Raw genomic sequence first — 23655 nt, 5'->3', positions numbered from 1 at the left:
CCCACCACTACCCTGAGGTCAAACACAAACCCAATGAAATCAAGTTTGACAGCCCTGATTTAAGAGATAGGTCAAACCTGTGAACGTTAAAATCCCAAGAAACATCAATAGAATTTTTTCAGTAACCTTTATCCTCTCTTTCCCGCCAGTTCCCTCCCCCCCTTCCCCCTGGCTTCCCTGAGCAACGCGTCGCATTTCCCTACAAAAGGAAGAACAAGACAAGAGTTTTCTTTCAGTTTCAAATGGTCTCTGTTGGGGGTGGCTCGTGCTCAGGCCAAGCTGAAGCCCTCGTAGTGGTCGATGGCTTGAGTCAGACGCGTGCTCAGGGTTTCTTTACTGCTGTACTTGGGCAGGTCCAGGAGGTTGTAGCAGGTGTGGGCCACCGGCAGGTACCGCTCATCACTGGAGGTGGACTGAATGACCATGCGTAAACTGGACATGCCGTAGATGGGGATGCGGTCACTGCCAGTCAGGAACACTGTCGGAGGGACACAAGCAGAAAAAAATATCACGTCAGAAAGTCATCAACCAAACAATACCTGCAGAAAACACGCACTCTCCCCACTGCCTCCATTCAAATCTGAGAATCTGCACTCTTTTAAAATACTGTATTTTTCGGCGTATAAGACGCACCAAGGTTTTGAAGAGGCAAATTTGAAACAAAAAAATTTTGCACTCTGCAAACCTCCCCAAAATGGCCCATTTTTCACGAAAATGGGCACCTTTTTTCAAAAAAAAAAGGGGGGGAGGTATGAATAACCCTTAGGAGGCTTATAGAGTGTTCCTGGGGGAGGTGAGAGGGCAAAGAAGAGCAAGAAACAACCCATTTTTTGTAAAAACAGGCCACCAAGTGAATTAGAGGGAGATTGGGAAGCAGAGGAGAGAAGAAAGATAGGAAGAGAGGGATAGGAGAGAGGGTGAAGGTGAGGTGTATAAGGAGGAGTGGTAAGGGGAGAGAGGAGAAGGAGAAAGGAAGGGGAAGTAGAGTAGAAAATGATGGAGAGAAGACAGGATGTAGAAGAGTGGGAAGCAGAGGAGGGGAAGAAAAAGTGTCGGATAAGGTATAAATATGGTGTATGGAGAGCAGAAGAGCCAATAACTGGGTTTTTCTTTTTTTTTTCTTTGGTAGTTGATGGTAAGATGAATTGATGTAAGTACTTAATAATACAACTTGATATTGACTGTGTAATAGTATACATGTGATTGATTATATGCTATGAAAATGGAAAATAAAAACTTTTTATGATGAAAAAAGGGCATTGGGAAGCTTATACAGTGCTCCTGGGGGTTGGGAGGGAAAAAGTGAGCAAAAAAACGGCCCATTTTTTGCTTATTTCTGCTCTCCCCAGCCCCCAAGAGCTCTCTGAAAGCCTCTTACAAGCTATGCACGGACATTTTGGAGAAGGGGGCGGGTTTTGGGAGGCAAAAAATGCTGCATTCAGTGTATAAGATGCACCCAGATTTTCAGCCTCTTTTTTGAGGGAATAAGGTGTGGCTTATACTACGAAAAATACGGTAATTTACCATTTTAAAAAAATTCAAGCCAGAAGAAAACCAGCAGTCTAATTGCTATTTTTCTACATGGAAGAGCAGGAGAGTTATCTAAGCATTTTTCTTACATTTACTTCATTTACTTCACAGTTAAGCTAGAACAGCGATGGCGAATCTTTTCGGCACCGAGTACCCAAACCAGAACTTGTGGGCACCAAAGCGCCAGAAACTCGAAGAGCTGGGCTTCAAGTTTCTAGCACGCGCATGCATGCCAGCCAGATGGTCTTCTCATATGCCAGAGCACCGGAAACACGAAGGCAAGCTGGCCGGTGCACAGATGTCTATTTGGGGGGGTGTTTGGGGGGCATTTTCAGGCCATTTTTTGAGGGGGAGCATTTTCAGGGTGTTTTCAGGGGCTCTGGCACCCGCAAAGGCCAGCTTGCCAGTGTGCATGTGCCCGCTGGAAACCAGAAGAGCAGCTGGCATGCTTGCCATAGTTTTGCCATCATGAAGCAAGAAGAATTGCCCATTACATGGTAGAAATCTATCTTCTGTGTGGTTCCACCACAAATGCGCGAACGAGAAAAGCGCGCCTCACTAAACCGCGGTGACAAAACCGCGCCGACAAAACCGTGCGACGAAGGAGCGACGAATGAGCCCTGAAGCGCGCCGACAACAGCGCGCCGACAGAAGCGCGCTGTAACCTAACCCAAAACCTAACCCTAACCCTAACCCTAAACCTAACCCTAAACCTAACCCTAACCCTAAACCTTACCTTAACTTAAATCGCGCTTCTGTCGGCGTGCTGTTGTCAGCGCGCTGTTGTCGACGCGCTGTTGTCGACGCGCTTTTGACATGGCAGTTTTAGCGCCGCAGTTTTGTCGGTGCGCTTATGACGTTTGCGCTTTTGTCGGGTCACGCTTTTGTGTTATGTTACCAAAGCTCAATGAGAGAATCACCAGTCTGAATTGGGTCTCAGATGAAGAGAATAGTGATAATTCTACATAAATACTTACAAAGAAATTTCTTCTTCTTTTCTAAAGGGAATTCATGAAATGTTTCCCAGAACATTTGTACAGTCGGGTGTGTAGCTGAATAATCTCCCTTGTAACTTGCACTCTGTAAAATAGATACAAATGCAACATGTTCTTTAGGAACAAGAAGAAGAAAAAGATGATGATGATGATGACGACGACAACAACAACAACATCTTTCTTATTTTACAAAAAACCACCCTACTTAGAACAGCTTATATCCTCCGACGTTACCTTAACAGTTCCTAGGTTCTTGGTTAGGACTTGAGCTGTTGAGCTACCAACCAGCCCCAAAGACTGTGAATCTCACCAAAGATGGTGGTGATGATGATGATGATGATGATGATGATGATGATGATGATGATGATAATAATACCACCAATTATGGCACAAACCAGCAGTGGTAATTCCAGTGGTAATCGGCACACTGGGTGCTATTCCAAAAGCACTGGAATTACATTTAAAACAGTTAAAAATTGACAAAATCACCACCAGTCAAATGCAAAAAGCCGCACTGCTTGGATCCGCATGGATATTACGAGAAAATACGTTACGACGCCCTGGGCTCCTGGGTGGGGCCCGACTAGTAATCAATGCCAAATCCGGCGAAACAACTAGCCGCTGTGATACAATTCTGTTGTTGCGATAATAATAATAATAATCTGGGTGGGATTGGTAAAGAGCCGACTAACCTCTTCCAGCTCCTTCCAGTTGTATTTGCTGCTTCCCACGATCATGGCCCTCAGCTCAGTAGGCTGGAAGAGTTCAAGCACCTTCCCACCACACACCTTCAAGAAGCCACTTGAGAAAGCGGTGTACCACTCATGCACTGACACGTTGAAGACGTAATTCACGTAGGCATCCACAAATTCCTGTCTGGGGGATTAGAAGGAGCATCATGTTTCTTTATTTATCCTACAGGTTGTGGGACTTGCTACAACCTATTTCTCTCCAAATAGAAATGATCCTTTGTTGAGCAGGAATCTAATGCTTCTACAGACAGTCTTGAGGGAGCCTATGTGCTGATATGGCTACCAACTCGAGGTTCATGGGAATTGCAACAGAGGTGCAGCCTAATTTTTCATCCCTTAGTTTTATCAGCCAAAGTAAGCTAAACAAGCAGTGCAAAAGATTTTTTAAAGGATGCCATTTTGCTGATATTTTATCTCTTTAAATTGTGGCTAGCCTTCTTTTTTCCCCTTCCTGTGTGCATCTACTACATGACCTATTCTTTCAATCTGGCTGGATTGAAAGGGGGAGATTAGATGGGATCAGGTTTCTCCAATCTGACAATGCCTACTATCTGTTATAAATGCCAATCTGGCACGGCTGGAGAGCACAAAGTCGAACAAGCATGTTCTGTGGAAATCTAAAAATGCAGCAGAATACAATATGCGCTAGAAAGAACAGAAGCTTGAATCCATGTATCAGCATCTGATACAGGCGGCGCGATAGCTCTGTGGTTAAGACGCTCGGCTTGTCAGCTAGAAAGCTGACAGCCCAGGTTCAAGACCCGAGCGTTGCACAATGGGTGAGCTCCTGTCTTTGCCTAACTCCTGCCCACCTCGCACTTTGAAAGTATGCAAATGCGAGTAGATAAACGGGTACCACTTCTGTGGGGAGGAAACAGCGCTCTCCAATGTCATGCTGGCCACATGACAGCGGAAATTTCTTCAGACTGTGTTGGCTCAACAGGCTTGAAATGGAGGTGAGCGCTGCCCCCTGTGGTCAGCAATGACTAGACGAGGAAAATATGCACAGATTCCTTTCCTTCCATTTCCTTCCTCCATCCTTCCATGTCCCCTTGGACGGAGCAAAATCTGAGATAATGAAAGAGGCCAGAAGCAAAGAATAGAACCTGGTCTTTCTTAGATCTCATCATCATATCATCGATTAATTATCGATAGGAAACATGTTTCCTCGTGGCTCTTTTTTCCTTAAGTTTCATTTTTAGACGCATGCCTTCCTACCTGATTAGGCAAATTTGATACTCTAAGAATTCTAAACTGAAGCTGTTGGCCTGGTTCCACCACAAAACCGCGGTCGACTAAAGCGCGCTCGACGAAACCGCGTACCTGACGTCATCACAGCGCGACGAAAAAAGAACGCTGTGAGCGGTAAAGCTAAAATTAACGCGTAAACCTAAACCTAACCCCCCCAAACCTAACCCTAAACCTAACCCTAACCCTAACCCTTAACCTAACCCTAAACCTAACACTAAACCTAACCCTTAACCTAACGCTAAACCTAATGCTAACCCTTAACCTAATCCTAAACCTAACCCTAACGCTTAACGTAACCCTAACCCTAACCTTTAACCTAACCCTAACCCTAACCCTTACCTTTACGTGAATCGGCTTGCTTTAAAAGCGCTTTTTAAAGCGCCCTTTTTTCTCCGCGGTCGTTGTTGTCGGCGACGCGCTTTAATCGGGCGCGCTTTAGTGGACCGCGGTTTTGTCGTGCCACGGTTGGCCTGATGGTGAAGGATCCAAAATCATTCAGATTCCATCATTTAACTTTCTTCAACTTCATCATCACCCAGCACTTACCTATTATTGTTCTGCACAGGTATTTTGTCTCCATCCGGAACAAGATTTTTCTGCTCCACTACTCCATAACTTTCTTTGCATATCTGTATTTCCAACCCAAAGAAACAATGGCAAAGCTGCATTATTCTTTTATCTCTTGAGCAACAGCATCTGAATTATTATTTTCCACCAGGGGCACATTTTAAACAAAACCTTTTTGTCTTTCCAACATGCCTAAAGTAAGAAAGTCTTGATTTATTGCAAATGACAATATCTAATCTGACATACTAGGGTTACGGAAGTGTCATCTTTGAAACAACTAAGTATACAATTCATTCCAAAATCTGTAGGACAAATTTTTGAAACCTGAAAATTCTGCAGATGTATTAAAAGTCCCAGAATTCTCAACTATTTATTCAATCTTGAATTTTCAGGATGGCAGTCAACATTTTTAGAGAGTGCCCATTTAGGAAAGATGGGGATAGGATAGGTAGGTTCTGAGATACTTTCAGATTAATAAAGTTTCCAGTTTGCCTCCGTCTCTTTTTTCGCTTTGCGATAATCCAGTGTGAGGAAGTCGAATTAGGACTTTCAAAACATGCATCCATGAACATGAATTAAAGAACTAGAAGAGACTATCCAACCTATAAAGTTCAACCTTCTGCTTAGTACAGGAATCCAAATTAAAGTCCTAAACAGGCGGCTATCCAGAACCTGCTGTAAAATTTCCAGTGAGGGGATGATTGGTTAAACATGTTCTACAGTTGTAGCTAAAGGTCCATGGAGATTCTCCGTCATCCAGGTCATGGTTGTCCCAATGGTGGTTTTTTCAAAAGGCAACTGGACTTTCTTGTTTTTCTTTGAAGATGTTTTGCTTGGATGAGAAACGAAACGTCTTCAAGGAAAAACAACAAAGTCCACTTGTCTCTTGAAAAAAGCACCCTTAGGATGTTCTACAGTTGAGACATTTTTCTCTCCAGTCAGAATCTGCCTCTTATACTCCAACACGACAACAGATCAACTCCATCAGTGGTGGGACTCAATTTTTTTTACTACCAGTTCTGTGAGCATGGCTTGGTGGGTGTGGCAGGGGAAGGATACTGCAAAATCTCCTTTCCCTTCCCACTCCAGGGGAAGGATACTGCAAAATCTCCATTCCCTTCCCACTCCAGAGGAAGGATACTGCAAAATCTCCATTCCCTTCCCACTCCAGAGGAAGGATACTGCAAAATCTCCATTTCCTTCCCACTCCAGAGGAAGGATACTGCAAAATCTCCATTCCCTTCCCACTCCAGAGGAAGGATACTGCAAAATCTCCATTCCCTTCCCACTCCAGGGGAAGGATACTGCAAAATCTCCTTTCCCTTCCCACTCCAGGGGAAGGATACTGCAAAATCTCCTTTCCCTTCCCACTCCAGGGGAAGGATACTGCAAAATCTCCTTTCCCTTCCCACTCCAGGGGAAGGATACTGCAAAATCTCCATTCCCTTCCCACTCCAGGGGAAGGATACTGCAAAATCTCCTTTCCCTTCCCACTCCAGGGGAAGGATACTGCAAAATCTCCTTTCCTTTCCCACTCCAGGAGGTTACTGCAAAACTCCCTTTCCCTCCCGATCAGCTGAGACTCAGGAGGCAGTGAATAGATGGGGGTGGAGCCAGTCAGAGGCGATATTTACCGGTTCTCCGAACTACTCAATATTTCTGCTACCGGTTCTACAGAACTGGTGAGAACCTGCTGAATACCACCTATGAACTCCATTTATTTTCAGACTTGCAGTTGAAAGAATCCAAAAATAGAGTGTTGGGAGATATAGGGCCGAGAAGAAAAACTACACTAGGAAGAAGGATACAACTTTTCAGCAATATATTCATCCAACGTCTTTTTTGCTATATCCCAAATGCACAAATATCCCCTAATGCCTTCAAATCTGAGCTTTAAGAGAGGCCATCTTCTCTTGATGTGTATTTCCTGGAAATGGGAGAGCAGCGTGTAGAAAAGCTCCTATTTCCAACCAATGTGGAACAAATATTGCTTTGAAGCACTGGCATTCGTTAAGCTTTCACAAACACAAAAAGTGGCTATGAATTGTCCTTACTGTAAAGGAGAGGCAGAATGTTTCTTCAATGTCTTCTCCGGGATAATCTAAAAGCTCTTGGAGGCTCCTAAACAGAAGGATAAAAATAACAGGAAGAAAAAGGGAGGAATTTACTGGTTGTTTTAACTATGTGCAGGTAACCTTTGGTTTATGACCACAATTGAGCCCCAAATTTCTGTTGTTAAGTGAGATATTTGCTAAGTGAGTTTTGCCCCACCACAAACGCCATGTTTGTCAAAGGAATCCCTTGTTTTTCCTCACACTTAGTGAGGTACATTGGGCCAAACTCGACGGGTGAGATTAGGCCAAACTCGACCAGTAAGCCAATCCATGGCAGACAAGAACCTGAGTCTCCTCATTCTTCATCCACTATCTTTCTTACAGATAGTCCTCGACTTACCACAGATCATTTAGTGACTATTCAACGTTGCATGTGCTGGAAAAAGTGATTTATGACTGTTTTTCCCGCTTACCACCTTTCCAACCTCCACATGATCACGTGGAGCCGAGGTGGCGCAGTGGTTAGGGTGCAGTACTGCAGGCCACTTCAGCTGACTGTTATCTGCAGTTCAGCAGTTCAAATCTCACCAGCTCAAGGTTGACTCAGCCTTCCATCCTTCCGAGGTGGGTGAAATGAGGACCCAGACTGTGAGGGCGATATGCTGACTCTGTAAACCGCTTAGAGAGGGCTGCAAGCCCTATGAAGCGGTATATAAGTCTAATTGCTATTGCTATTGCTATTGATCAAAATTCAGATGCTTGGCAACTGATTCATACTTATGACCGTTGCTGTATCCCAGGGTCATGTGATTCCCTTTTGAGACCTTCTGACAAGCAAAGTCAACGGAGATGCTGGATTCACTTAACAACCATGTAACCAACTTATCAACTGTAGTGATTCGCTTAACAACTGTGGCAAGAAAGGTTGCAAAAAGGGGCAAATGTCTCAGTTAACAACAGAAATGTTGAGCTCAATTGGGATCGTAAGTCAAGGACTGCCTGAAGTACACCAAACTGGTTGTCAAATTTTGCACATGTTGGGCATACATGATTCATGGCTCTTTTTCAAAGGTCCTATATATAATCACATGGTTTGCTTTTGATGTCACCTTGGGGGATGGAAAGCTTCGTCTCCAAGGAAATGTACTGAATTTCAGTCTAAAGTACTGTATTTTTCGGAGTATAAGACGCACCTTTTTCCCTCCAAAAAGAGGCTGAAAATCTGGGTGCGTCTTATACACTGAATGTAGCAATTTTTTGCCTCCCGAAACCCCACCCCCTTCACCAAAATGGCCGTGCATAACCTTTAGGAGGCTTCCAGAGTACTCAAGGGAGCTGGGAAGGGCAAAAATGAACAAAAAACAGGCCATTTTTTGCTCAATTTCCCCAGCCCCCAGGAGCACTCTACAAGCCTCCTAAAGGCTATGCATGCCCTTTTTTTGAAAAAAAAAAATGGGGCCATTTTTGTGAAAAATGGGTCGTTTGGGGGAGGTCTGCAGAGTGCAAAAACTTTTTTTTTTTTAATTTGCCTCTTCAAAATCTTGGTGCATCTTATACTCCGGTGCTTCTTATACTCCGAAAAATGCAGTACATGTTTTCTAACTCTTTGCTTTTCCCCCCACAAGAGAGGACATTGTAATTTTATGCTGACCATGCAAATTGGCCAGGATAACATCCCTGGGCAACATCTACCTTCCTTCCAAGGGAGAAAGCTCCTTCAAGTCATCCAGGTCAGGTTTCACATCCAGAAGCTTCTTATATAAAGCCAGTGGAAAGTGGAGGTCCACCACGGTGAAGTTGTAGATAGCCAGACCACAGATGATGCCAATTAGGTGAAACCAGTTGTGCTCAACGAAACACTTGAGGAAAAAAGAAAGCAGCATTAGGAGGAAGTCTAAAACTAAAATCATAGCTGTCAGGTTAAAAAGCTGCTAAATGTACTTCCAAGACTAATATTTGTTTTGCCCAGACTTTCTTCACCGGAGAACTCCAGATGTACTACTCCACAGAGCAATCTGAACTCTAGAGCCGTGATGGCAAACCTATTGCACACGTCCCACAGGTGGCACACAGAGCCGTCTCTGTGGGCACGCCAGCCATCACCGCAGCCCAGCTCCACGCCAATTGCAGATCGCCCTTGACTTACATGGAGCCTCGCCATCCCAATCTTTAAGTCACTACAGTTGTAAATCGGGTCATTGACCTAACTGACCCAATTTTATGATCTTTTCTGCAACAGTTGTTAAACAGACACAATGGTTGCAATGTGAAGCAAATGCCATGACCGTTAACCAAATCAATGGTTTGCTATGGGACATTTTGCCAGAAACTAGAGGAAAATGCCGGGATTTGGCATGTAATTTCTAATGTTGGATTTTCCCCCTTACCAAAGGAAGCCCCCTTGTGGAGTACTGTGAAGCCTTTACCATGGCAACTCCTCTGCACTGTACAGCAAAAGCCATTTTACGGCAGTACAGTAGAAGCCATTTTAAGGCACAACAGGCTGTATCTTAACAGAATACACACACACCGAGGGGTGTTAGAGGCCATAAGTGTTCAACATGAGTTCACATGACTTGGGGAGGGGGGTGGAGAAGAGATTGGCCATTGCAACTTCAGAACCAAGTCATAAATACTCCAGGGAAGTCCATTGTTATTTCAAACGGACGCTAAGCGAGGATTGCCTGTATTCAGAAGAACGCAGTAGCCATACTTACAGTATCCGAGAACCAGAGCAGATTTGAGTCTGAATAGCAGGTGAACATTCCGTAGATGGGATTCAAAAGCTCTTTCAGGAGCAGGAGAAAGAATTCCTTTGTGACACCCCCAGCATCTACAGCTTCCTCACCGTCAAAGATCACCTACCAGAACATACTGAATTGATTTCAACAAGGGCAGTTTTATTTAACTATTGGTTGATAATCTAGCATTCTCTGGGTATTTTTTTATAGGGGGAAAATGTCCGGACCAAATGTAATTTCTAATGTTGGATTTTCCCCCTTACCAGAGGAAGTACCCTTGTGGAGTACTGTGAAGCCTTTACCATGGCAACTCCTCTGCACGGTACAGCAGAAGCCATTTTAAGGCAGCACAGTAGAAGCCATTTTAAGGCACAACAGGCTGTATCTTAACGGAATACAGACACTGAGGGGGTGTTAAAGGTGTCTTACCCCCACAGTATTTTTTTCCAGAGAATACATCCTCTGTGTATCAAGTTTGGTTGAAATTGCTTGAGGCATTCCAGAGTTATGCTGGAACATACACACATACACACACATACACACACAAAGCCATTTTACATATATATAGATTAAACAAATGTATACGGCCATCCACCTCACAAACAGTGCCTTGAGATGGCTTTCATGGGCAAAAGAGTATGACCAATTGTCATTGTCTATGGAGATTCTCAGTCATCCAGGTGCTGGTTGTCCCAAAGATGCTTTTTCAAGAGGCAACTGGACTTTCTGGTTTTTCCGTTCTGAACTGAAGAAGCTTCTTGGACGAGAAGCAAAATGTCTTCAAGGAAAAACAAAGGAAGTCCAGTGGTCTCTTCAAAAAGCAGCTTTGGGACAATAAATTCTCACATTGAAAAATTGGGGTGCCAAGCCATGGCAGGGGATCTCTCACCTCTCTGAGAAAGTCATCGTATTTTATTTTATTTTATTTTTAAAATAAGAATTATACCTCACAAACGGGTTTACCCTTCACAGCATTCTTCATTCCAGGTGGAAGCCATTATTTTGAATGGGTGAAGGAGTCCCTCACGTGGAATTTCACCAGTAATCAGAAATAAAACTCACTGAAGCAGCCCAGATGCGAATCGGATGCTGCTGTGAGCATTAGATCACAGGGAGAGGAGCTTACCTTCAAAGGCTTTTTCAAATCAACATCCGAATGGATGCTCAGTTCTCTCAGAGCATCGCCAACCAAGTTGCTCCTGCGAACATGGAGGACGAGGAATGGGCTTCGAGCCAGAAGGGGCTCCAGGGTGAGAAACATAAAGACATTCTGAAGATTTGCTCCACTAATGGCCACCTAGAAACATGTGAGAAATGGCTATCAAGGGAGAGTTCCTCAACAATTCCCCACCTCTTGTTCACCTGACATCCAAGAAGAGGAGTTATGTTTCTTTAAGTAGATATAAATTGGTAGCTGGGTAGCACAGTGCTTAGAATGCAGTATTGCAGGCTAACTCTGCCCACTGCCAGCAGTTTGATCCTGATCGGTTTAAGGTTGACTCAACCTTCCATCCTTCGGAGGGTGGTAAAATGAATAAAAGGTTAATGGGGAGAATATGCTGACAGTGCAAACCACTAAGAGAATGCTGTAAAGCACTGAGGATGGTATGTAACTCTTACTGCTATTGCCATTATAAAGAGGCAATCTCAAAAGTTGAGGTTATTAGGGGTTTGCATGTATAAAGGTAAAGGTTCCCCTCGCACATATGTGCTAGTCGTTCCCAACTCTAGGGGGCGGTGCTCATCTCCGTTTCAAAGCCGAAGAGCCAGCGCTCTCTGAAGATATCTCCGTGGTCGTGTGGCCGACATGACTAAACGCCAAAGGCGCACGGAAAACTGTTACGTTCCCACCAAAGGTGGTTCCTATTTTTCTACTTGCATTTTTACAGGCTTTCGAACTGCTAGGTTGGCAAAAGCTGGGACATAATGGAAGCTCACCCCATTACGCAGCGCTAGAGATTCAAACTACCGAACTGCCGACGTTTCTGATCGACACTCAGCGTCTTAGCCACTGACTCACCACATCCCAGTGTACCGCATATATACTGAGCTTTAAATATTAACCTTCTAAAATAGGAAGCAGTTACTTAAGACTCTCAACGTTGGCAATTTCCAGTTGGGTGGATTTCTCAACTATGAACATGCTGGTTGTGAAGTTTTGGAAAACTGGAATTGCTGCCCATGGATAGAAAGAAAGGCAGCCTCTGAATTCCTCCATTCTTTTCAGAGCTAAACAGCAAGAAGAATTATACCTGCTATGCTAAAGAGCAAATTTTTGTCTAATCGTCAACACTTTGAGCTCAAATTATTCTTCTTTCCCCGCAAAATCCTATTCCCTAAAGTGTCCATATGCAAATGGAAAGAAAGAAGGGGAAAGGAATATTTCTCTACCTTTAGAAAATTCTATTAATGTTTATGGGATTCTTTCATACTAGATATCAAACATGCATTAAACCTGCAAAATACATTCAATAAGGTTATGTGGGAATTTATCATCCAGCCCTCTCCCAGAAAAATGAAATATCCTAGGAAATATTGAAAAGGCAGAATATTTCTCTGGATGTGAAAAGAAACATGTTTTAAAAGACAGAATAGTTGCCTATAGCTTTCTGCCCATCCCCAGCTAATGGGCCATTAAGATGGCCAGGCTAGCCCACTTTACATAATAAAGACTTCTCCTCACTGCAGCTGTAGGGGGAAGGAACATTACTCAACTGACCACAAGGCAACTGAGAACTCATCACAGCCTAGAGAGTAGCCCCCTGCATGGCACCATGGGAGTCTGACAACCAGTCAGAATACATTTCTTACACAGGAACAGGAAACAGAGAGGTGGGACTAAACAGGGTATAAAAAGCCTAGCAAGCCCCTCCCTCAGCCCTTCTCTTCTTCTCCATCAACATTGAAACATGTGATCCCCTTTTCTGTACAGGGCTCAAGCCATGTGGCCCTGTCCAACAATAAACCATCTTTCCAAGCAGCCTCCATGTCTCCAGTGTCTTCTTCCCCACTTGGAGCTGAACCCAAAAGGACATTTCTTTCAACAGTTAAGAAAAGATCATTCTCAAATCAAATCCAGCCTTCTTGAATGCAACAATTGTACAGCTCTTAAAGGATAGCAATAGCAATAGCACTTAGACTTATATACCGCTGCAAAGTAATTTACAGCCCTAAGCGAGTCAGCCTTTTGCCCCCAACAATCTTGGTTCTCATTTCACCAACCTCAGAAGGATGGAAGGCTGAATCAGCCTTGAGTCTGGTGAGATTCAAACTGCCAAATTGCAGGCAGCCGGTAGTCAATCTAACCACTGCACCACCACGGGTAACAACATACTGTGTGAATATTGAGAGATGCAGAGCCTGGCCATCTCTGCTTTGTTGGCTACTACCAGAAACATGTACCAATAAAATTTAGGCAGCAACAAAGCCAAGAAGGTGGCTTCACTCTGGCAGTCTAAAGTTTTATGAAGATGATGCAGGAGGAGCAGAAGGATTGTACACTTTCCTATGTTTGTTTGTTTGTTTATTGGATTTATATGCCGCCTTTCTCCCAAAGGATTCAGGGCAGCGTACAACATTAAAAAAAAAAACCACATATTACAAAAGTTTAAAAAAAATTAGACAGAGTATCCAAAAAACAAACCCAATTAAGATTAACAATAACATTTTAAAAATTCAATTAAAATTAACAATAATCAATCATTTATTTTATTTTGTTCAGGCCAGGCCGGCTTGCTGGAAAAGCCAACTTTTTAGGGTGCGTCGGAAGGACCGGAGGTTGGGGATTATACGAAGCTCCGGGGGCAGCTGATTCCAGAGGGAAGGCGCTCCTACAGAGAAGGCTCTCCCCCTGGGGGGTTGCTAGCCGACACTTTCTGGTCAACAGCACTATGGAATTCTCCAGTTGAGTGGGGCGCACTCAGGGGTGGGTTTCTCGCCCCGTTCCAACCGGTTCGGTTGGAACGGGGCCGGCGGCGTCCTCGTGCATGCGCGCAGTGCACGCATGCATACTAGCGTCTGTGCGATGCTCCAGCTGCTCCTGGAGGATCGCGCAGGCGCTGTATGTGTCCTGCGCATGCGTGGAAGCGCAGAACTTGTCAAAACCAGGTAAGGAGCGCGGGCGGGCAAGTGGGCCCTTCGCCGTTCCCGGAAGTTACTTACTTCCGGGTTCGCCAACCAACCGGTTCGCGGGGACCGCCGCAAACCGGTTGAAACCCACCCCTGGGCGCACTGTGTTAACCTAAAAAACCTAACCCATTCCTAGGATAAGGGACCACCAGAAGCTAAATCAATTTGTACGCTACAGTAACAAATTGGGGGGTGGGGTGGGGAACCCAAGGTACTGGGATGCCACTTCTATATTGTTGCCACGAAAATCTACATGTCCACAAAGTCATTAAAATAAGCGCAACTTTAAAGAACTGAGATTACTAGTCTTTAAGCCGTCTTGTTAAAAAAAAAAGTCAACTCGTCCTTTTGACTAGGTTCTCTCCAAATAATCTCCCCAGTGCCACACAGGTTGGCAGGAAAGATCCTATGACCATAATTTTCTTTTTTTCCGAGCGGCCTTCTCTTTGGAGGAAAACAAGGTAGCTTAGTCTTTGCACTAGCGCCCTCTCCTGGGAAGTGCAAGCAGTAACTCAGGATGAATTCCTACCCAGGAAAAGCAGAATTCGGCAGTGGATACCGCAAAATTATTGTTCTGCCTTCCAGCGTCACTTCTGACATCACAGTATTTTATACATACACAATGTGGAATAATTTCCAAAAAGGACGGCATTAAGATTTCACAAGAAGAGGACTCCATTCCTCTGCTCACAATAGAATCCCTTATGCCGCCAGGATCGAAATTTTGAACTTGGACAATCTGGAACTGTGCCGCCTGTGATCGGACCTAAGCATAGTACAGAAAACTGTCTGCTACAACATCTTGCCTGTCAACGACTATTTCAGCTTCAACCACAACATTACTCGGGGCAAACAATAGATACAAACTCAAGGTAAACCACTCCAAACTCGATTGCAGAAAATAGGACTTCAGCAAGAGTGGTCAACGCCTGGAATGCTATACCTGACTCCATTGTTACATCCTCAAACCCCCTACAGCATCAATCTTAAACTGTGTACCGTGGACCTCACCACATTCCTAAGAGGTCCGTAAAGGAGGCGTGCATAAGCGCACCTGCATGTCTTCCATCCCTGCCCTACTCAGTGGTGGGTTCCAGCCGGTATGCCCCGGTACAGGCGTACCGGTGGCAGCTGGGAGCAGTGGCCACCATACCAAAATGGTGTTTTGGTGGGCCCGGCCACCTGTGTTCCTCACCTGTTTTAAGCCAACCGGGCCATTTGCGCATGCACACGCAGCGTACGGCACCTGTGCGACCTCCGCCAAGCAGCTGGAGCGTCGCAGCGCAGTAGGTACATCCGGTCCCGTCACAGCATACCGATTGCGACAGGATCTCCGGAACCCACCACTGGTCCTACTGTCTCCATTTATTTGTATTCATTTATTTTGTTCATGTCCATGTTGATACTTATAGCTGCTATCTCTTATATGTTTGACAAACTAATAAATAAATAACAATAAATAAATAAATATTCCACACTATCTCCTGGCTATTAGTTGGAAATGCAGACACTCATTGTTAAAGGACAGAGCATCCCACTTTTTCACATCCAAGATGGGAAGGACTGTAGGTGACTCAGGTTGGGCCCAGCTGATGTAAATGAAGATCCACCTTATTTCAAAGGCAAATCAATCCATCTAATTTAGCCTGGATTGGAGGAAGGAACTAACGTTTCCAGCCTATTGCTCCCAAACACATTCGTGATGTTGGTCAGGTGGCCAATTGTCACATCTGGAGGAGCAAATGCTTCCAAAAGAAAAAGACAGGCAAAGTGAAAGGCGGCACCATACCTGCATCTGCAGCTTAGCATCTGTCTGCAACATCTTTGTTTTGGCTTGTGCATCAAAGATAAAAGGATAAGAGCACAGAGTCACAGAGTCCTGGAAAAAAAGGAACAGTTCACCTGAATGGTGGCAGTGTTAAATTCCACTGAAAACTGCTCCGGCAAAGAGGAACTGGAATATTTACCTGCATGATAGATGGTCTTGCTTTCTGTGCAAGGGAAAAGGGAGAGAAGAAAAAAGAAATATAAATAGCATGAGCTTCCAACAAGCCTGGCTGTAGCCATTCCGTTAAACTTCATCTCATTCTAACAATCACACATACCTGCGGATATAAGATTTAGTACCATCAAAAAGTGTTTAAATTGGAGTGTCCAAACTTTGCAATTTAAAAACCTATGGACGTCAAACTCTAGAATTCCCCAGCCAGCATGGCTACCTGGAGAATTCTGGGAGTTGAAGTCCATAGGTTTTTAAATTGAACACCGCTGATTTAGATATTTTCACCCGTTCAGAACAGGCTAAAAAAATGCAGTACCCCACATTTCCTTTAGGGGACTGGAGGCTAAAATATATAAAGAACGGTTGCAGGAACTGGGTATGTCTAGTTTGATGAAAAGAAGGACTGTGGGAGACATGATAGCAGTGTTCCAATATCTCAGGTGCTGCCACAAAGAAGAGGGAGTCAAACTATTCTCCAAGGCACCTGAGTGAGGGCAGGACAAGAAGCAATGGGTGGAAACTAATCAAGGAGAGAAGTCTGTAGAGATTCTCAGTCATCCAGGTCATTGTCCCAATTTTCAGAAGGCAACTGGATTTTCTTGTTTTTCCTTTTGAAGGCATTTCGCTTCTCACCCAAGAAGTTTCTTGGATGAGAAGCGAAACAACTTCAAACAAGAAAGTCCAGTTGCCTCCTGAAAAAGCACCTTTGGGTCAAGAAAAGAAGCTACTTAGAACTAAGGAGAAATTTCCTAACAAACCAATTAATCCAGTGGAACAACTTGCCTCCAGACGTTGTGGGTGCCCCAACAATGGAAGTCTTTAAGAAGAGATTGGGCAACCATTTGTTCGAAATGGCATAGGCCCTATAGGTATACTGTAGGGTTTCCTGCCTGAGCAGGGGGTTGGACTCAAAAGACCTACAAAATCCAACCCCCTGCTCAGAGAGGAAACCCTATGTTTCTATTCTGTTCTGTTCCTTTAATTTATTAACTACTACTTTGCTTCTTCAATCTATTGCACATTTCCTTTAACTATTTGACATAGTCCAGGTAGTTAAACCTGGAGGGTGGGGGGACTATATGCATACAAGTAACTTGCATAAAAACCTTTCAGAATTCACAGTCGAGTAGTGTTTAATTTTGATTCAAGGCGAACAGAACATTCTAATTTAACTAATTCCTGGAGCATTGCTGAGTTTAGCAATTAAATGAGAGCTTCTTACCACTTTTGCTTGATGCAAAAACCACATCAGGTAGTCTTCTTGAATATCTATCAGATTAGAAATCTCTGGGATATAAAATTTGTCATATTCTATGTGGTTAGCTTTCTGATTTACCTGATGTGGAAAAACAAAAATATCAGAATCACACAGTAAACAAGTTCTTCATAGAATTATTGCAAATCCCCAACCGAAGGCCGATTGTAAGAAAGGCAGACTCTGCCAGATTTGGTTTCCCATTAAGTTAATACCCTCTAGCACAGTGTTTCTCAACCTTGTCAACTTGAAGATGTCTGGACTTCAACTCAGCATTCGCTGGCTGGGGAATTCTGGGAGTTGAAGTCCAGACATCTTCAAGTTGACAAGGTTGAGAAACACTGCTCTAGCAAAGCTGACTGGGGAATTCTGGGAGTTGAAGTCCTCCAGGCTTAAAGTTGCCAAGGTTGGAGACCCCTGCTCTATAGATAGTCCTCAGCTTATGACCTCAATTGGGACCAGAACATCCATTGCTGAGCAGGGAGGTGTCGAATGAGGAATGCCCAATTTTATGACCTTTTTCACCATGGTTAAGTGAAGTACTGCAGTTGTTAAGTGAATCACATGGTTGTTAAACAAATCCAACTTCTCTCGTTGACTTTGCTTGTTGGAAACTAGCTGAGATGATTGTAAAAGGGACTCCAAGACAGTAAAACTATCATAAATACATGATGGTTGCCAAGCAACCAAATTTTGATCATGTGACCATGAGGGGGGGCTGCCATTGTTGTAAGGCCATAAGTTACTTTTTTTCACTGCCACTGTAACTTTGGATGGTGGCTAAAAGGATGGTTGTAAGTTGAGGACTATCTATAGTTTGCATATCAATTTGCATAATAGTTTTTTCAAAGTCAAGACACAAAAATGCATTCCTGTTTTTCAACCACTTCTCTGTTAATGGCACTTTTTTTTTTTTGCTAATAAAATAGAGCATTTATTCATTATCTGGCCTCAATAAATATTTTTAATTTTGGCGGAAATATCTTGTACAATTCGGAAATGTCTAAACATTGAAATTCCTTGTTTCATTTTTCGAATGGGTTCAGGAAAGGCAAAGTAGACATACAATAACAGCAATCAAAACACCCCTAAGAGTCCTAAAATCAATTTGCGGACAGATTATTCTAAAGAAAAATCTATCCATGCATTGTTTGAGAGTTAACAGTGACTTGATGGCACTTAACCAACCAATCAAACAACCAATTAATCTATCTATCTATCTATCTATTTTTCACTCAGTTTAATTTAAAAGTGGCATTTAACTAATGATGGAACTAAAAACAGTAGACAATAAAATCATGACATTACTGCCCACCACAAATCTTATGCCAGCTGGCATAAGTGCAGACACAAGTTGTAATATTGCACCATATATGTAGATCAGGTGTTAAAACTGGTGGCCCACAGGCTGGATGCATCATGCGCAGCCCACGCCCACTCCAGCTCCGCAAAGGGGTAAAATGTCACGATAAGTCACATGACGGCAATGTGAAGCCACGAGTTTGACACCCATGATATTGATGAACATAAATCTGCAGAGTCAAATAGGCAAGGTCTTCAGATTTATACTCTGCATTATATATCTTCCAAGAATGGAAAACCACACAATTCAGAACTTAAGGTATTCCATATACCGTATTTTTTGGAGTATAAGACACCCCGGAGCATAAGACACACCTTAGTTTTTGGGGAGGAAAATAAGAAGAAAAAGAATTCTGCCTCTGCCTACCAGCATCCATGGTATTCGGCTGACACATGGTAACAAGGTCAGCCAATGAATAGGCACAGCAACTAAGTCAGCCAATGAGGGATATTCAGACTCTGAAATTTGCTGTGTGAGCAACAAGGAGACAGGAAGAAGCCTGGCTTAGCTGAGAACTGAAAGTGAAACTGCTTGTGTTTTGCTTGTATTTACTGCTATCTTGAAAAACCTGCTTTTGGTAATGTATTGTATATTATTATTATTTTGAATCTTGCTGAATCAGTTACTGTGCTTTCTGAATGTGATTGCTGTTGCAAACTCTGACCAGCCAGGTCAGCTTCAGCACTTATTGCAGCCTGATTCAGCACAGCTGATTGGCGGGTGGATCGGACTGCCGGAATTCCTCAAATCAGCTGTTCCAGACCACAGACCATTGTTGCCTCCATGCCTCGTGTTTTGGCTTCTGGTGGGGGGGCTACATTTGGTGTATAAGATGCACCCAAATTTTCACCCTCTTTTTGGGGGGAAGAAGGCAGGTCTTATACTCCGAAAAATACGGTATATATACAATGTATAAAATGTTTGGTGGAAAGACCATCAGGGGAATCAACGTCATTAAAGAGCAATAAACAGAGTCACAGAATTATTTTCTTACTTTATGTAATTTCTCCAGAAGTTTTAATGCAGCTGTGATGTAACTGCTGTACAGGACTGGGATCTGGAGTGTTTTTTTCCCGTTCAAGAGATAAACCACGGCATCTTTATAGAGATCCACTAGCCTCAAAAAATACTCTGGGCATACCTGAGACCACCAGTTTTCTAAATAAGGTTACATAAAGCAAAATGGGTTATTGATTTCAGCGTTTATAATAATGGAAACTGAATGAAAAACCAACATGATGGCTGGCTGGGGAATTCTGGGAAATGAAGTCCACCTATCTTCAAGCTGCTGTGGTTAAGAAAGACTTTCACAGATCCTGCAGGTAAAAAAGGAGGGCATCAGCCAGATCCTAGACCAGTGTTTTCCAGCGTTGGCAACTTCATGTGTGGACTTCAACTCCCAGAATTCCCCAGCTAGCCACGCTGGCTGGGGAATGCTGGGAATTGAAGTCCACATATCTTTTTAAGCTTCCAGGGTCTAGGATCTCAAGTATGTTCAATGTGATCAGAGATGTACTTTTGGAAAAACTCAAAAATATTAGATGTAACCCAATCTTAGGGAAGTGAATCCTCCTGAATCAAGCGGATTTACTGGCTACACGAACCAAAGACTTCACTCTTAAATCCAAATGCCTTCCAAGAGTTTTAACACTATCATGTTGTTGAAATGCCTGAATAAAGGGGGGGGACCAGTCCATATTGTCCAATTGGTATGTGGAGTCCTAAAATGAATCGCAAAAAATGAAGAGGACGGGGAAAAAAGGGCTGCAAATTGGATTAGTGATTCTTCCGGCACGAAGGACTATTTCTGTCAAGCACCAGGAAACCGGGAGATCCAGGTAATTCAAATGTGTAAAAGGATTGATTGTAAGCTTAAGCTGTCTACAAGAATCTGACCAACTAACAGTCAAGGGAAATTAGCGGGTGTTAAGAATAAAAAGGAATTCAAAGTGAGCTGAACTTAGCTCTCTTGTGGGCACGAAGGGACTCATGACTGATGAGGTGTTTGACTCCTCCCTCAGACTCAGCCTGGTCATTTCCTACATATTAAAAAATAGTCCTATAGGATGCATTGAAAAGCATTCTTCACCCAGGTATTAATCAGGCTAACAGCAACGCACCATATTGCAAAGGGGACATTAACATTTCTTAAAAGGGTCAGTGAAATTTGGCACTTCACTGTTTTGGAAATCATTTGGTGATTTGGTGAAATCATTTGGTGCCTTCTGTTTAGCTTCTTGATTCAACATTCAACAACAAAACTCCTCTTTTATATTTGTTTTACGAAACAAAGCTGAGGGAATGGTAATCTGGAAGAGATTTGAAGGGCACTGGATGAGACTATTTGCACGCCTTATTATTGTGAGGTTAAAGCATCAGTTAAGGTCCTAAATCAGTGTTTTTCAACCTTGGCAACTTGAAGATGTCTGGACTTCAACTCCCAGAATTCCCCAGCCAGCAAATGCTGGCTGGGGAATTCTGGGAGTTAAGGTCCAGACATCTTCAAGTTGCCACGGTTGAGAAACACTGTTCTAAATGATGTCTCAAGTGATGCTGTTATCCAGGTCATGGTTGTCCCAAAGGTGCTTTTTTAGGAAGCAACTGGGCTTTCTTGTTTTTTGAAGATAACTCTTTGAAGATCTTTCGCTTCTCATCCAAGAAGCTTCTTCCACTCTGACAGGATGGTGGGGAATGGAAGGCTTTAGATAGCTATGCAATTTGGGATGAACACCCTTCAACAATGGTGTGGGAGCTTGAATGGATTTCCAGAAAAAAATTGCAGACTACAGGAGCCATTAGCACTACTCAGGTGACCCTGAGGACACAGATAAATATCCAAGTGCTTCACCGACCCTCAAAAATGACCAACTGTCTGCAAGGAATGTAAATCCTTCCATTCCCCACCATTCAGTCAGAGCTGAAGAAGCTTCTTGGATGAGAAGCAAAAAGTCTCCAAAGATAAAACAAGAAGATCCAGTTACCTCCTGAAAAAGCACCTTTGGGTTCTAAATGATGATAAAAATGCAAGATAAAATGCAAAAAAAAAATGCAATTTGGAAGTGCCATCTAAAAAGGAACTTATAGCTGGAGAAGGGGAATATTGTGAATTGTCTACCACTGGATCCCTCAATTTTGTCTCCTTTACTCATCTTTGACCCCTTAACATAGCCCTTTTTGTCCTCCTCCCCCTGGAAAAATGTGTTGGTTGATGCACACGCAAGTAAGGTGATGATCAGGACAGGTGAAGTGGAAGATGTCCTAAAAGCACCACTGATGATGTCCACAACCAAGGAAGACGAGCCGAGGTGGCACAGTGGTTAGAGTGCAGTACTGCAGCCACTTCAGCTGACTGTTAGCTGCAGTTCAGCGGTTCAAATCTCACCGGCTCAAGGTTGACTCAGCCTTCCATCCTTCCGAGGTGGGTAAAATGAGGACCCAGACTGTGGGGGCGATATGCTGACTCTGTAAACCGCTTAGAGAGGGCTGAAAGCCCTATGAAGCGGTATATAAGTCTAACTGCTATTGCTATTGCTATTAAGACCACAATATTACAACGTGGTTTCTACGAGGAAGTTTTCTCCTCAAGAAAGGGCTATAGCCATAGATGTTAAGAGAAAGCACTTTAGAAGACTTAACTGGGCTGAAGAATAAGTGGTAGTGTTTCCTGGCATTTCACAGGGCTGATATATAAAACCTGTTTTGTGACTTATTTGGTCCTCAAATCAGTGTAAGGCAGCCCGCTCCCAGAAAAAGAGGTGCGCATCTTCTACCTAAAACTTTACTGGGATTTTTCTCCAGGCGCTGTATGGCCGTTGCCAAAGGAAGCGTTAAGGTTACGTAATATTTTGAGTCTTGAAAGAGAGGGAATTCTGGAAGAATTAGATAGATCCTCATGGCTTCAACATCTGGTGGAGAGCTAGGCAGCTGGGGGATCAAGTAGCTTTCAAAGCTCTTCAAGATCTGGAAAAAAGAAGACAGAAAATTAGGCCTGGATTATAGCCCTTATTACTAGCAATGCCACTTAGACTTATATACCGCTTCACAGTGCTTTACAGCCCTCTCTAAGCAGTTTACAGAGTAGTATATTGCCCCCCATCAATCCGGGTCCTCATTTTACCCATCTCGGAAGGATAGAAGGCTGAGTCAACCTTGAGCCTGGTGAGATTTGAACTGCCAAACTGCAGTTAGCCGGCAGACAGCAGAAGTAGCCTGCAGTACTGCACTCTAACCACTGTGGCACTGCGGCTCATGGCTCTTCTATTATGCTTGTATAGTTTCTAAGACTTAATATAGCTTAATTCTGGTAGCAGGAATTCAACCCCAAAAAACTGAAACAGGTAAGTTATTTACTTGGTTCTTTGAATTCTGTGAAGGCATGAGACACCTCAATTGTTCTACAACCCTGTCCATAAAGACGAGGCAGTGAGAGGTACAGGTAGTCCCCAACGCACAATCACAATTGAGCCCAAAATGTATGTTGCTACGTGACACATTTGTTCAGTGAATTTTGCCGCATTTTATGACTTTTCTCAACATATTTGTTAAGTGAACCACCAAAGTTCTTAGATTAGAAACAAGGTTGTTAAGTGAACCTAGTTTTCTAAAGTTTTTTTTAAGAATCGTACAGAGAGTAGAGTAGAGTAGAGTAGAGTAGAGTAGAGTAGAGTAGAGTAGAGTAGAGTAGAACAGAGTTGGAAGGTCTTCTAGTACAACCCCCTGCTCACGCAGAAAACCCTGTATCATACCAGACAAATGATTGTCCAATCCCTTCTTAAAACTCTCCAATCTTTAAGCACCCACAATTTCAGAGGCAAGTAGTCCCACTGATGAATTGTTCTCACTGTCAGGAAATGTCTCTTTAGTTCTAGACTGGTTCTTTCCTTGATTAGTTAATTTCAAATTTGAGATTAGTTTCAAATTTTAAAACCATGGGGGAAAAACAATGGGATGAGTACCCAGATATGCGTAAGAGGTAAAATGCATAATTCTGTTTTTACTTATCAAGGGGAAACAACCG

The 23655-nt window shown here is 43.3% G+C and overlaps 1 protein-coding gene across 2 annotated transcripts in view; it reads right to left on the bottom strand.

The window, feature by feature from the left end:
- Positions 1-225: 225 nt before the first annotated feature.
- The window catches only part of LOC106541283 (putative E3 ubiquitin-protein ligase HERC3), a 62311-nt gene continuing 38881 nt past the window's right edge, over positions 226-23655 (bottom strand). For both annotated transcript variants that reach the window (XM_087724096.1, XM_087724097.1), the window contains 13 exons: positions 22409-22598; positions 19633-19796; positions 17243-17356; positions 15986-16009; positions 15808-15897; positions 11017-11187; positions 9867-10010; positions 8842-9008; positions 7150-7216; positions 5075-5157; positions 3218-3401; positions 2508-2610; positions 226-478 (listed from right to left, as the gene is read on the bottom strand). In XM_087724096.1, coding sequence (XP_087580222.1) covers positions 270-478; positions 2508-2610; positions 3218-3401; positions 5075-5157; positions 7150-7216; positions 8842-9008; positions 9867-10010; positions 11017-11187; positions 15808-15897; positions 15986-16009; positions 17243-17356; positions 19633-19796; positions 22409-22598 — 1710 coding nt within the window. In that variant the 3' untranslated portion in view covers positions 226-269. The remainder of the gene's footprint in view (positions 479-2507; positions 2611-3217; positions 3402-5074; positions 5158-7149; positions 7217-8841; positions 9009-9866; positions 10011-11016; positions 11188-15807; positions 15898-15985; positions 16010-17242; positions 17357-19632; positions 19797-22408; positions 22599-23655) is intronic.

This window comes from Thamnophis sirtalis, unplaced genomic scaffold, assembly GCF_051295495.1.
Source record: "Thamnophis sirtalis isolate CommonGarterSnake01/CBP01778 unplaced genomic scaffold, rThaSir2_p1.2 scaffold_10, whole genome shotgun sequence".
NCBI lineage: Eukaryota > Metazoa > Chordata > Lepidosauria > Squamata > Natricidae > Thamnophis > Thamnophis sirtalis.
The sequence above is the reverse complement of the archived record's forward strand: the minus strand, read 5'-3'. Positions and strand labels throughout refer to the sequence as shown.